The following is a 14,345-nucleotide window of genomic DNA, read 5'->3' as shown; positions in this document are numbered from 1 at the left end:
TGTTGTTGTCATATATACATACATATATATATATATATATATATATATATATATATATATATATATATATGTATATATATATATACATATATACATATATATACATGGAAGAGAAGGTCTGTGATATGGTTTGCATATTTGGATCTCCAACTGCAAATATATATATATATATCAAATCAATGCCAACCTTTTATAGGGTCTGTCTCTGAGACTTATTAATTGTCATCGCGAAGCAGAGCCTTAGTGGAAATTGTAGGCGTTTGAATTGAAATGGGAGATCAGAGGGAATAACGGGGATGCGAGGAATAAAAACTCTCTCCCCTGAGCCACTGCCAGTAAAAATAGTTGCCTGAATGAGGTTCTTTTGCAGACATATCACCTGAAGTCTCGTGCCGTCACAAAGTTTCAGTGGCTGTACGGAAATCCACAATCGGTTTCATATTGTGAATTTCCCATTGGAATTAATAAAGTATCTATCTATCTATCTATCTATCTATCTATTGTTTTCGTACCTTATCAATTGTGAAATGTGTTTTTTGAACAGGTTTGATTCATTGAAGTGATCACTCCTGCTGCGTTCAGTCACTTCACGTGAGCCGCTGTCTTGTGTGATGTTGCGATGTCCACGGGTTTATTTAATGTTAGTTAAGATCCGGCAGTTAAAAGTTTCTGGCCACAGCAATTTTAACTCTGTCCCAAAGTGATCCTAACTATCGTTTATACCTCGTGTCTTGTCATTAAATTTGTATCTCGCGAATATGGCATTGCAAACGGCAGCGGGTCAGTTCACGTGCTTACATGGGAGGCGTGATGACGCGATATATTTTGATACATATCAAAATACCCGCGTTTTGTAGCGGCGAAGTACCGCTTTAAAATTTTTATTAAGAAGAAAAGTAAACCTTTTTAAACTGAGGGAAAATGAATCAGTAATTATTTCTTAAGGATCTCTTTGTATACCATATTGTCAGTTCATCCTTCCGGTTGTAATATGACCAAGCTGTGTGCTGAGCTTACTCTTCAGCATGAAATCTAACGTGGTTTGTGCCCTTCAGAATGAAAACAGCATTTACCTTTTTAATAAAAGGCGAGCTTTTAAGCCTGAGAAATCACCCTGTAAATGCACACGTTTAATTGCACATGTGTTAATATGTATGCTTACACAGTATTAAAAGACACTCAACAATTAACGTCATTTACCTTCGTTCCCGCGTTTGACTTGTGCTGTAAATATCTTCCTTGTTTTCACTTAACTTGATCACGTAGGAAGCGTAATACGTGATGACGTGATACGTGACTCCGCCTCCTCCATTAGAGTATATGGACAAAAATCAGGTTCCAGTTATGACCATTACGCGTAGAATTTCAAAATGAAACCTGTCTAACTTTTGTAAGTAAGCTGTAAGGAATGAGCCTGCCAAATTTCAGCCTTCTACCTACACGGGAAGTTGGAGAATTAGTGATGAGTCAGTCAGTCAGTCAGTCAGTTAGTCAGTGAGTCAGTGAGGGCTTTGCCTTTTATTAGTATAGATAGAGATAGATAGATAGATAGATAGATAGATAGATAGATAGATAGATAGATAGATAGATAGATAGATAGATAGATAGATAGATAGATAGATAGATGTGAGAGGCACTATATGATAGATAGATAGATAGATAGATAGATGGATGTGAGAGGCACTATATGATAGATAGATAGATAGATAGATAGATAGATAGATAGATAGATAGATAGATAGATAGATAGATAGATAGATAGATAGATAGATAGATAGATAGATAGATAGATAGTGAAAGGCGCTATATAACAGACAGACAGAACTTTATTTCTCCCAACAGGTGACTTTGCTATTTCTTTCAGGTGCATCGCAGATACAGTAAGTGAGCTCATTATTAATTATTACTTATTATGCCCGGCCTGACAGGTCGTATCTCCCGGTGCCCTCCTCTGCTATGGCGTGAGGTTGTGCCTCTCGATTCGCGTGCTTTCCTCTCTCATAGCCGCGCCTCACTCAGACGTAACACAAATTAAGTGTGCTGGACGTCCAGAGTCAATGGCGGGTGCAGCGGGCCCAAGGCAGGAAGTAAAGATGGAGAGGGGATCAGTCAGCTGGCCGTCCCCAGTCACACACAAAGCCAGACGCACACGGTGACAGCTCAGTGTCCTCTGTTTTCACATTTTTAGGAGGCGGGAGAAAAAGGAGAACACCTGGAGGAGCACACGCACAGACAGTGGGGGAACATGGAGTGCCCGGACCACAATTCAATCGGACGACTCTGTCGTCCCTCAACACTCCTCCATGAATTCGTGAGGACACCATTTATGACAGCGCAGACCCTATAAGCACGATTTCTGAATGACTCGTTACACTCCACCTGCTCAGAGGTTCACTCCACGGACCTCCATGAAAATGACCACTCCCAGTTGTGAAGTTGGTGGGATTTGGCTATGTGAGGGGGGGGCTCAGGAAAAAAAAATGGAGGAGCCATTAAAAGAAAGGCAGAAACGACGGGGCATAGGCGGGGGGGCCCAGCACAGACAATGTCAAGTTTAAGTTCAGGCCCACGTCACGTGCTCAGACAAAGCCACCCTGCTTGTTTTACAGTACAGATTGCTGATCAAAGGCCCCTCGTGCCCGGAGGCGCGTCAACATCCTCAGCAGGGCTCTGTGAGGTGATCTGTGGCCCGACACGCCTACGGCAGCCATTATGTAATGCCATCCTGTAATTCACCTTCTGCTCACAAAGCAGTTGGAGTCTGAAGTTTGAACGCCGCACTCTTGTTGTTTTAGTCGCTCATGTGACGCGCCGCAGGTAGCGAGCTAACCAATCACCACACTGCAAACCCCTGCAAGAATTCATACCTTGAAACCAGTCCAGTGACTTGATGACTTACCTCAGCAAATATGTCCTGTAAACAAGTAACCGTAGCTAACACAGTGCCAGCCAGGGGCACAGCCGGGCAGCAAGAGCCACACACGGGGGCCTCAGAATACAATAGCCTAGAGTCTGATTACCCACAATGACAAGCAAAATGTTGGACTTGGGGGTACACCATCCTAATTCGGGGTGTTCTTTACGTCATTAGGTAAAAGTACATAATCAACAACAATATTTGAAATATTAAAAGGGGTGACTTTACTTGAAATGTTTCAAGTCAAAATATTTTTGACTGTAATAGAAATGTGTCACTTGTCACCCTCTGGGCTAGTAAAAGGGACAAACATCGAAATTAACCTCGTATTCATGATTGGCAACCTTAATTTAGTCTGCAATGATACCCCACATGCTTAGGTTTGAACTGTGCCTCTTATCACCCTCTGATGGGGGTCCATAGTGGGGTAGTAAACGGTCAAACATCAAAAAAACCCTCAAATTCATTTTCAGCAACCTTATTATAGTCTAAAATGACACCCCACATGCTTGTGTATGAAACATGTCACTTGTCACTTTCTAATGCAGGTCCATAGAGGGCTAGTAGAAGGTCAAACATCACAAATAACCTCATATTCATGAATGGCAACCATATTATAGTCTAAAATGACACCCCACATCCCTATGTTTGAAACGTGTCAGTTGTCACCCCCTGATGGGGGTCCACAGAGGGCTAGTAAAGTGTCAAACGTCAAAAATATCTCCGTATTTGTGATCAGCAACTTTGAAATAGTCTAAAACGAACTTGTCCTTTTGGACCTTCTGGGAGTGCCTCTTAGAGGGCTAGGACCACCGGTAAGGAATCAAAAATATGATCACATTCATGATCAGCCATCTTGAAACATAAAACGACATGCCATGTATGTACATTGTTGAACCCCATTTTCTTCTATGTTTTGACCCCTTGTATCCCATTAGGGGGTCCTACTGGGGTTGGTTGAGGTGGCATCTACCACTTCAAGTGCTTTTTGACACCCATTGGTTTATTCTTTACTCTAAGGGACAAAACAGGGTGCGAAAAATGGCGTACAAATTTTGATTTTTGGGGTCTACAGTGCTCCGCCATCTTCTATTTGTGACACTTCAGGGTTGGCAGAGGTGCTCCTTGGTTCCTTTAGGAGATCACCCTGGAGGTGGCAGTAGCAGCAGCAGGCATCTTTGGCCCTTACTGGATCACCATGTGAGTGGCTGCTACTGCCACCATCCAATGTCAATCCCTGAGACTGACGTCCTAAGGAGCCAAGGGGCACCTCTGCCAACCCTGAAGTGTCACAAATGAAGCCTTGGCTGGATTTGTGGCCCTTGTGTGCACCTCTTTGTATGCCATGTCAATTTCTATCCCACTTAGTCTAATTCAGGGTCCCGGTGTCTGGGGGTGCTGGTGCCTATCGCAGTTAGCTCAGGGGGATAAGGCAGGAGCTAACCCTGGAAAGCATGCCAGTCCATCACATGTGCCAATTTAGCACTGCCAGCTCCTTAAACCTGCATGGCTTTGGACTGTGGGAGGACCCCACACAGACACGGGGAAAACATGCAGAGTCTACAAAGGGGGCATGAGTCCTGTTCTCCTTACTGGGTGGCAGCATGGCCAAACGTGTGCCACCGTGCTGCCCTCTTTGTATGTGTGAATGTAAAATATGAATTACGGAGCATTTCCCGTCATGCCTGTGACTTTGCTTCTGCTTAAGGACGGTCATTTGAGTTCAAGTTCAAGTCTCACCGTCACCAGTCACAGAACAATTACTTTCACAAGACAGTTGGCACGTAGACGTGCAGGGTGGGCAGGCAGTAGGACATTAAAAGAAGCAGGAAGGAGCCGAACTGAGGAAACGCCCTGACATCACAAAGAAATGTGCTTAAAAATAAAAGGAGGAAGAAGGCCTGAGAGTGACAGCGCAAAGCAGTGACTGAGAAGGTGACACGTGAGCCGAGCACAGGCAAGGAGCTGGAAGGTGACAGTAATTAGTGAGGCACACAAGAAATCGGCGCTGGCCGACAAAAGGCCCCTTCGGAGGACCGCCAATGAACAGCTCTGCCAGGAGTCGGGGAGCGCAGGCGAGAATTCCAACAGGCGGTTACGTAAGATGGTCAACACCACGGGGCGAGGAGAAAATCGGCCACGTCCGCGAGATCACTGCCAGCAGCTGAACCCACACAAAGAGAAACTAAAAACCAATATGTGCCCACCACACCCCCAAAATGTGTGCTAGGAGACCGGACATGCATGCCACAACGGTGACAAGGACGATACACTTGGCATAGAGAACGGTGTCAGTGACGTCACATTTGACAGGATGCCTAGCTGGCACACTTGATACAGAGTCAATGGTGGGAAATGAACTTCGATTTGCAGCCCACCATTGTTAACAAACACCAACCCAAGATGAATTTTAGGTACAACAACCTCCAAATTTCTCCATCGTAACCAGTCAGTGGACTGACCTCACGTGCAGTGCAGTTTCACGTCTCTGGGGGGGTCCTAAGCAGTGCAACTAATTAGAGGACCAAGTGCCAAAACGCCATCTTCTCTGTGATTTACACCGGTGTTTCCTAAAGCGTGGGTCGTGACCCGTTACAAAGCCAGCACACTGCGTGGGGGACATCTCAGGACAAGATAAGTGATACGCCGTTGGTGGACACCTGAACACCTATCCCATTCCAAGATCATGGGCATTAGCAGGGAGTCACTGATGGACCCCTAGATGGAAGGATGGAGAGATCACTGGGAATTCAGCTGAGCTGTTTTAGGGGGGGTTTGGACTGCATACTGGTGTGGGCAGATCTGTGGTAGAAGAAACACAGTGGAGTGAAAATAGAGCTGAGTACACAATGAGGGGTCTGAAACTGCACCTTAGGAGAAGGAGCTGGGAGTCGTGCTGGACTCATGACAACCTACACCCAGACAGTGGACAGAAGTAATGGAGGAAGCAGATGCCAGGTTATATAGCGCCTTGATGTGTAGAGTAGAAGTCCAAGGAGGTCAGGCTGAAGCTTCACAGCACACTGGTGAGGCCTCATCTGGAGTCCCGGGTGCAGTTTGGGTCTCCAGATTACAAAAAAACAAAAAAAGACATAGCAGCACTGGAGAAAGTCCTGAGGAGAGCGACTAGGCTGATTCCAGGACTGAGAGAGTCTTTAGGGTTGGCGACACCCTGCAAGGTGGTAACCAAAGTTCAGATTAAGACCCTCACACAGACCTTGATGAACAGAGATAGGTGATCATATCTGAAACAATAAACCACAGGGACGCTCAGCCGTTTCATGTGCAGTGCAGTAATTCTCACTGTTAATGGCGAGTGGACAGTCGGATTGTTTGAAACACCGCAGGACCTGTGATGTGCGGTGAAGGTCATGGCGGTTGACTCCTTCAGAGTGACATTTACAAATCTATGAACCCCAGAGAGTTGCTTATTGACTATTCACTTGGCAGCCTGACTACTGCTTAGGTTTCATATCTCATCTCATTCTTTACACACACACTGGTAAGGCGCGTATTTAGCTATTAAAGAACGTTACGCTTCTAGCGGAGAGAGCGCATTTGCTCCTCACCCTCCATGTGTTCTAAATTTGCCGTTGCAATTCCACAATTCCTACTCATCCAAAACAAATGAAGGTATAGAGTGGGGTACAAAAATAAAACGGATTTCATTTGTGACCTTAATTGAAATATTTAGTTGTTTTAAACGCTTTTCATTCTGATGCGTTAATCAATTTTAATACGGACTGTTCAACAACAGGATAACAAGTAAAACAACTGAATATTTTATTTAAGGTCAAAATTTAGTTTTTAAATATTGGATTGTTTTTTTTTCCTTAGTCTGATCCCATTTTTTTTTTTAATAAAATTGAAAACCGTTAATGGTCTGTACCTTTAGTTGTTTATTATTCTTCTCCACGAAAATCTCCATCACTTTCTTGTAAAAGTCCTCCCTAATTTCCTTTAGTTGTAAAAATCTTCCATTTTGGCAGTCAGTCGGAACAAAAAAAAAAATAAAAACAAGCGGCCCGCTGCGGCGCACTTGACTTTCTGATCTCGCTGACTTATTAGAAGAACAGCAGCAGCGACCAGCAGCTGTTGGGCTCACACGCGCCCCCTTCAGGGCGCCACGGTACTGTCTGCCTCACTCACCTTGTGCCTTCTCACTGCGGCTTAATGTCCGATCAGCAAGACTAAATATGTAACACACATTCATTAAAGATATTAACCAGACTGTGGAAAGTCATGAGGTATAATAAACGTGTCTGCAAACCTTATATTGGCGACATAATGAGAGACAGCAACAGGCACGCGCCAATCGCAGACATCAACCCGTCAGTGTGTGAGGGACAGAGCGCCGCGGAACCTTGCATTTAATTCCTGCATTTGATCAGGAAATGCGCAAATTCCGCGATTTTGACTATAAAAATGATCAAAATTATTGGAATCGTACAGAAAACAAATTTATAGACCAGTGGACAAATATATTTTAACATTATTATTTTTTTTTTTTACTTTCCATGATGACAGATGAGGCTCTGCCTCACTTGCCTCCACAGGACGAACCACCCGGATTGGGACCCGAGTGCAGCAGGTGACACCTCAACACCTTTCAATGCAGTGTTAGAATTCCCACTGTTAATAATGCGCGGCCACTCGATTTTTCAATCCAGTTCCTTCATGGCGATTTCACCCGGCAGACAGTCGATCATTTAATGTAGCGCAGCACACTAATGAACCGCAGACCCTCTATCGTCTAATGCAGTGCCGTAATTCGCACTGTTAATGTCGCTCGGATACTCGATCGATCGCTGCGTTGGGCTGGCGCCCTGCCCGGTGGTTTGTTTCCTGCCTTGCGCCCTGTATTGGCTGGGATTGGCTCCAGCAGACCCCGTGACCCTGCAGTTAGGCTATAGCGGGTTGGATAATGGTTGGTTGGTTGGATACTTGAGCACAGTAATTTGGACATTTAATGTCCGGTGAACAGTCCCACGTAAAGCTGCTGGACCAGACAACATCCCAGGCAGAGTGATCAGAGAATGTGCAGAACAGCTGGCAGATGTTCTTACCGACATCTTCAACATCTCTCTGAGCAGCGCCGTCGTTCCCACGTGCTTCAAGGCCACCACCATCGTACCCGTGCCCAAGAAGTCTTCTGTGTCCTGTCTCAATGACTATCGTCCTGTTGCACTTACACCCACCATCATGAAGTGCTTCGAGCGGCTTGTCATGAGACACATCAAGTCCCTGCTGCCCCCCTCACTGGACCCACTGCAATTTGCGTACCGTCCTAACCGCTCAACGGACGACGCCATCTCCACTGCACTCCATCTTGCCCTCACACACTTGGACAAGAAGGACACATACGTTCGAATGCTGTACATAGATTTCAGCTCAGCATTCAACACGATCATCCCCCAACAACTGATCGGGAAGCTGAGCCTGTTGGGCCTGAACACCTCCCTCTGCAACTGGATCCTGGACTTTCTGACCGGAAGGCCTCAGTCAGTACGGATCGGGAACTACACCTCCAGCACCACCACACTGAGCACTGGTGCCCCACAAGGCTGTGTGCTCAGTCCCCTGCTGTTCACACTGCTGACTCACGACTGTGTAGCAACACACAGCTCAAATCACATCATTAAGTTCGCTGATGACACGACCGTGGTGGGTCTCATTAGCAAGAACGACGAGTCAGCGTACAGAGAGGAAGTGCAGGGGCTAACGGACTGGTGTAAAGACAACAACCTGTCTCTGAATGTTGACAAGACAAAGGAGATGGTTGTTGACTTTAGGAGGACACGAGGTGACCATTCTCCGCTGAGCATCAACGGCTCCTCTGTGGAGATCGTCGACAGCACCAAATTCCTGGGCGCCCACCTGGAGAAGGACCTCAGCTGGTCCCTCAACACCAGCTCCCTACACAAGAAAGCCCAACAGCGTCTCTTCTTTCTGAGAAGACTGAGAAAGGCCCAGCTCCCACCACCGATCCTGACCACCTTCTATAGAGGAACTATCGAGAGCATCCTGAGCGGCTGCATCACTGTCTGGTTTGGGAATTGTGCCATATCGGACCGCAAGACCCTACAGCGGATAGTGAGGACAGCAGAGAAGATCATCGGGGTCTCTCTCCCCTCTATTGAAGACATCTACACCACACGCTGCATCCGCAAAGCCACCAGCATTGTGGCTGATCGGACACACCCCTCTCACACACACTTCACCCTCCTGCCATCTGGAAAAAGGTACCGAAGCATTCGGGCACACACATCCAGACTGTGCAACAGCTTTTTTCCACAAGCCATCCGTCTTCTCAACAAAAAGGGACTGGACTGATAAACACACACACACACACACACACACACACACACAAACATTATCACTTAGCTTAACTCAACTACCTCAAAACATTGAGATTCCCATTGCAATTTGGCAAACGGGAGGCGGCGCGAAATCTTCAGTTGTCCCCGGGCGCTGAAAACCCCAGTCTGTTAACGAGGCCAGATAATTCCCCCTGTTAATGACCGGCAGACACTTGCTCGTTTAAATGTATCGTGTAATTCGCACCGTTAATAACGCTCGTTTCTCGGCGCTCCTCTTTGGAGATTTCAGCCCTCGCACAGTCGACTGTTTAACGCAGTGCAGTAATTCGCACTGCTGAGGGCGGCAGAAAGAAACACTGCATCGTTAACGTTGTGCAGTAATTCCCACCATTTATGACCGGCAGACACTTGCTCGTTTAAATGTATCGTGTAATTCCCAATGTTAAGTTCGCGCAGACACTCGCTTGTTTCACGGAGTTCCTCCTCGGTGTTTTCAGCCCTCGCACAGTCGATCGTCTAATGCAGCGCGGCAGTATGGCGCGCGCGGTCACCCGATTGCTTATCGTGGCGCTGTAATTCGCACCTTCAATGGCCGGCGGACAGCCGATCGCTTAACGTATCGTGTAATTTGCATTGTTAATAATGCGCGGACCCCCGATTTTTTCATCGAGTTCCTCCCCGGCCCATGGACAGTCGATCATTGACTGCAGTAAGTCGCACTGCTAACGGCGCACGGACACTTTCAGACTTTCATCAAGTCGGGGCTGCGCTGCGCTGCCCCCATCTCTTGATTTCTGCATTAAACACTGCACAAGTAAATAATAAGACAGTCATGTGGGGGCAACCCCCTCGGATGTTGTCACCCGGTCACCCCCTGCTGGGACGTCTGAGCTGTGAAGGAGTCGTCGAGCCTTTTCAGTTTAAGCAAATGGAGATTAAAAGGGGACTCAATTTTTCATTTTACGAAGGGAATGAGTCCGGCGGATCCCAATTGTTCCGTTAAAAATGCAACAAGGAGAACACGGGGACAGAGGTGGAAACTTGCTGGGGGGGTAAATGTTCCACAATACGCCTCGACTTGATGTTATTTGTCAGCCATCGAGGTGAGTAGAATGGAGGAGCTTGCTGTTCGTTTGACTTAACCATCAGAAAATGGCAACGTGAGATGGCAGAGGGTCCTAAATGAGAACACACCAATCATCTTTCAGGGGGGGCTGGACGTCTCCAAATGTCTTCAAACAGGACTTGGGAACACGGGCATCAAAAACGCCAGGAAACACTAAACTCTGCACTGAGAGCCCATCTGAGTGAGGACAAGAGCAATTAGAGCTGGGAATGGGGGGGCACAGTAGGGTGCAGGCTGGGGGGGGGGGGGGATTCATTCTGCCACCAGCATTAGGAGATTTTAATTATCAGCCTCAGCACTCCATCAGACGACGGAAACACAACGGGACAGGAGCGGCCAATGACCATCAATCAGCACGATGCCCCCCTAATTAAGAATGGCATATAAACAAATAAAAACGGGCAGGATGACAAAGCGCGTCAGCCGACGACAATCCCGATGTTTCCGGGTCACTGCCCGCCATTGTTTTCAAACGCGGGAGCGGGTCCCGAGATGTGGTTGGTGGTCTGACTCACGTGGGCGTTGAACGTGCAAGCGCCACCTCAGGACAGGCTAATGAAGTCGCACCCACGATTTTGGGGATGGGTCCGTTAATGTCACCTATCGTTGAATAACTGACCTGTGCCATCCATGCAGACACACACACAGCCTCAGTGGGCACAATCGAAAACTGGACAGGTCGTGTGGCAACCTTCCCCCTGAGTGCAGACCACCCCATTTAAACAAAATGGACACCTGAAAGTGACAGAAGAATTAAAATAATTAAAAAAAAAACAAAACAGGATTTGTGTCACTTCAGATTACCGGGAGCGCTGAACACGCCAAAGCGATGTGGTCGTGTCACTCAGAAAGGTAATTACAGGTGCGGCAAACGCCAAAAGAATCTGAGCAATAAGTCAACGGGGCAGAAGGGAGAGACAACAGCAGCATTCCTGTGTCAGGCTGCGTTCATGTCAGCCTCCGAAAGGTCACAAGTGACAGTCCCTGCTGGCCTCATTCACACGCAAAATGAGACAACTCAACAAAAACAGGACAAGGAGAAGTGAGGCCAACTGAACATGGCTGTGGTCTCCACTCCACCCGCTGACGAGTCTTTTTTCCCAATGTGTCCTTAATCTCCCACTTTTGAGGAATTTTCAGCCTTCTACCAAACAACCATGACGTGCCCCTCTTTTTTACACTAAAAACCACAAAACAATGGCGGCCCATCCGGCTCCTCACTGAGACCAAACATCTCACCTCTCCTGCTGGCTGCATATTATAGCAGGCAACGTTGAACTTCCCGGACTGCTGTTCCTGGTAGAGTAGGGCTCCGATCAGCCAGCTGACCCCCAACATCACGTCCGACAAGCTCAAGTAAAAAAGGGGTCTCACCTGTGGAATAAAAAAAAACATCACTGCAGGCCCACCAGCTGTCAGACGACCGGAATGGGAGTGTGAAAAGGAGAGCATTCCAGAAACAGACACCACTTGTCAAAGTTCAGCAGCTGGGCTACGGCGAGAAGTTCATCATTCTGACAGGCAGAGGCAAATCAGACTCCTGCGTTTACTGAGCCACACAGGAGAACAAAAGCAGACAAATAAGAGAAACACACAAATGTACACAAATATACAGAATGTACGGCTCCCAGGCACAGTTACAGGCCCTTCTCTTTTGTCACATTGTGTTATATTGGAGTCTTTCATTCCAACAGATGGCATATCACAAATATTTAGAGATGGCGCCTTTTTGTAACAATGAATACAATAATATGTATCTATTATATGCCTTTTGGTATGGGATTCATAATAAAAGTGTTAATGTTTGTGATGTGTCATCTGTTGGAATGAAAAAATGCAATGCATGTTTCTGTTATATGCCTTTTGCTATGGGATTTGTAAAAGCAATATGAATATGTGTGATACGCCATCTGATGGAATGAAAAATGCAATGCATTTTATTAGTACAAATATTTTGATGCACCATCTGCTGGAATGGCAAATACAATGTATTTTATTACTACAAATGTTTGTGATGCACCATCTGTTGGAATGGAAAATACAATGCATTTTATTACTACAAATGTTTGTAATGCACCATCTGCTGGAATGACAAATACAATGTATTTTATTACTACAAATGTTGTGATGCACCCTCTGTTGGATAGACAAATGCAATGCATGTTTATGTTATATGCCTTTTGCTATGGGATTTGTAAAAGCAATATGAATGTGTGTGATGCGCCATCTGTTGGAATGAAAAATACAATGCATGTTTCTGTTATATAGATAGATAGATAGATAGATAGATAGATAGATAGATAGATAGATAGATAGATAGATAGATAGATAGATAGATAGATTATTAATCCCAAGGGGAAATTCACAAATGCCTTCCACTATGGGATTTGTAAAAGCAAAGTGAATGTTTGTGATGCGCCATCTGTTGAAATGAAAAATGCAATGCACTTTATTACTACAAATGTTTTGATGCAGCATCTGCTGGAATGGCAAATGCATTGCATTTTATTACTACAAATGTTTGTGATGCGCCATCTGTTGGAATGGAAAATACAATGCATTTTATTACTACAAATGTTTGTGATGCGGTCTCTGTTGGAATGGCAAATACAATGCATATGTTTCTGTTATATAGATAGATAGATAGATAGATAGATAGATAGATAGATAGATAGATAGATAGATAGATAGATAGATAGATAGATAGATAGATAGATAGATAGATAGATAGATAGATAGATAGATAGATAGATAGATAGATAGATAGATAGATAGATAGATAGATAGATAGATAGATAGATAGATAGATAGTTTATTAATCCCAAGGGGAAATTCACAAATGCCTTTCGCTATGGGATTTGTAAAAGCAAAGTGAATGTTTGTGATGCGCCATCTGTTGGAATGAAAAATGATGCATTCTATTACTACATGTATTTCAACCCCAATATGTCAGCCTTCTTGCAAAAGCTGAACTTGACCTGACCAGAGACAGTGGCCAGGATGGTAGCCGTGGGACACCAAGACAGATAAGAGCCGAGGTGAACGCAAACCTAAAAACACACAAGAAAAGTAGGCAGGAGTGCAAAGTGAGGACTCCCTTCATGACTACCTAATGCCAGGCCCCTGGGGTCATGTGATCCAGAATCATGACAGCCTTGTAAGACCACCATCCACACGGTGCATTGCTGGGAGCCAGTTTGAAGGCCACAGAATGCTTTATGGTTGTTTTTCAGCCTCCCTGTTTTTATTATTCCAGCTATTAACAGTACATTAGCTGACAGCAGCTTCAGCATGTTCAAGTGGGCCCTCTACTTCTCCAAACGACCTCAAGACAATGTGTTAAGTTGAATGGACAGAGAGCGTGGCAGTGCCAGGTATACTTATTGCAATAATCCCTTAATATCTCCAAGGTTTTCATCGTCTCTTTTGAGCAAATCAGCGATAATAAAGGAGCGACACAGGAGAATGAGGGTAAGGTCCACGTCTGAGCAGTGACACCTGGTAATCATTGTGACGGAACAAGACAGCCTGCCATGTGCCTCTGTCACATGAAGGTTAAGAAAGCCACTGTAGTCTGAAAGTGTGGCACAAGACTTGAAATTTGATGGCACTGGAGACACCAGATGGCCACTCAAAAGAACAGAAGGACCAACGGGTCAAATGGACTCTCATGTTTTATAGGATTAAAGCCAAACGACAGCCAAGCCAAAGCAAATCTAACCAACATGAAATGATGTGAAGAACATCAGAAGTGAAAACAACCCCACAGTTGGTGAATTAATCCCCCTCACGATCCCAGAAGATGTCATGGATCAGTTCACTTACCTCTGGGGTCTGGATTAGGTTCTGGAAAGCGGCGTAAACAATGATGCCTCCAGCTCCAGCAATGCTGAAAATGAGAAGGCATTAAAGATTGTTAGTTACGGGCACAGCGGAACATAGCGACCACCTTTAACTGCCCAGCACCCGCTTTACTCCACTG

The 14,345-nt window shown here is 45.5% G+C and overlaps 1 protein-coding gene across 10 annotated transcripts in view; it reads right to left on the bottom strand.

Annotated features, from left to right (window-relative positions):
• Nucleotides 1-14,345, bottom strand: part of tmem116 (transmembrane protein 116) — a 175,960-nt gene that overhangs the window by 151,412 nt on the left and 10,203 nt on the right. For 8 of the 10 annotated variants that reach the window (XM_051921231.1, XM_051921228.1, XM_051921223.1 and 5 more), the window contains exons 3-4: nucleotides 14,189-14,252; nucleotides 11,603-11,737 (exon numbers count right to left, since the gene is read on the bottom strand). The exons of 1 other annotated variant lie outside the window; for it this stretch is intronic. In XM_051921231.1, the coding sequence (XP_051777191.1) occupies nucleotides 11,603-11,737; nucleotides 14,189-14,252 (199 nt within the window). The remainder of the gene's footprint in view (nucleotides 1-11,602; nucleotides 11,738-14,188; nucleotides 14,253-14,345) is intronic. One more of the 10 variants, XM_051921229.1, reaches the window with a different exon arrangement.

This window comes from Erpetoichthys calabaricus, chromosome 18 (genome assembly GCF_900747795.2).
Source record: "Erpetoichthys calabaricus chromosome 18, fErpCal1.3, whole genome shotgun sequence".
NCBI classification, from domain to species: Eukaryota; Metazoa; Chordata; class Cladistia; order Polypteriformes; family Polypteridae; genus Erpetoichthys; species Erpetoichthys calabaricus.
This window is presented reverse-complemented; position numbering and strand designations above follow the sequence as displayed.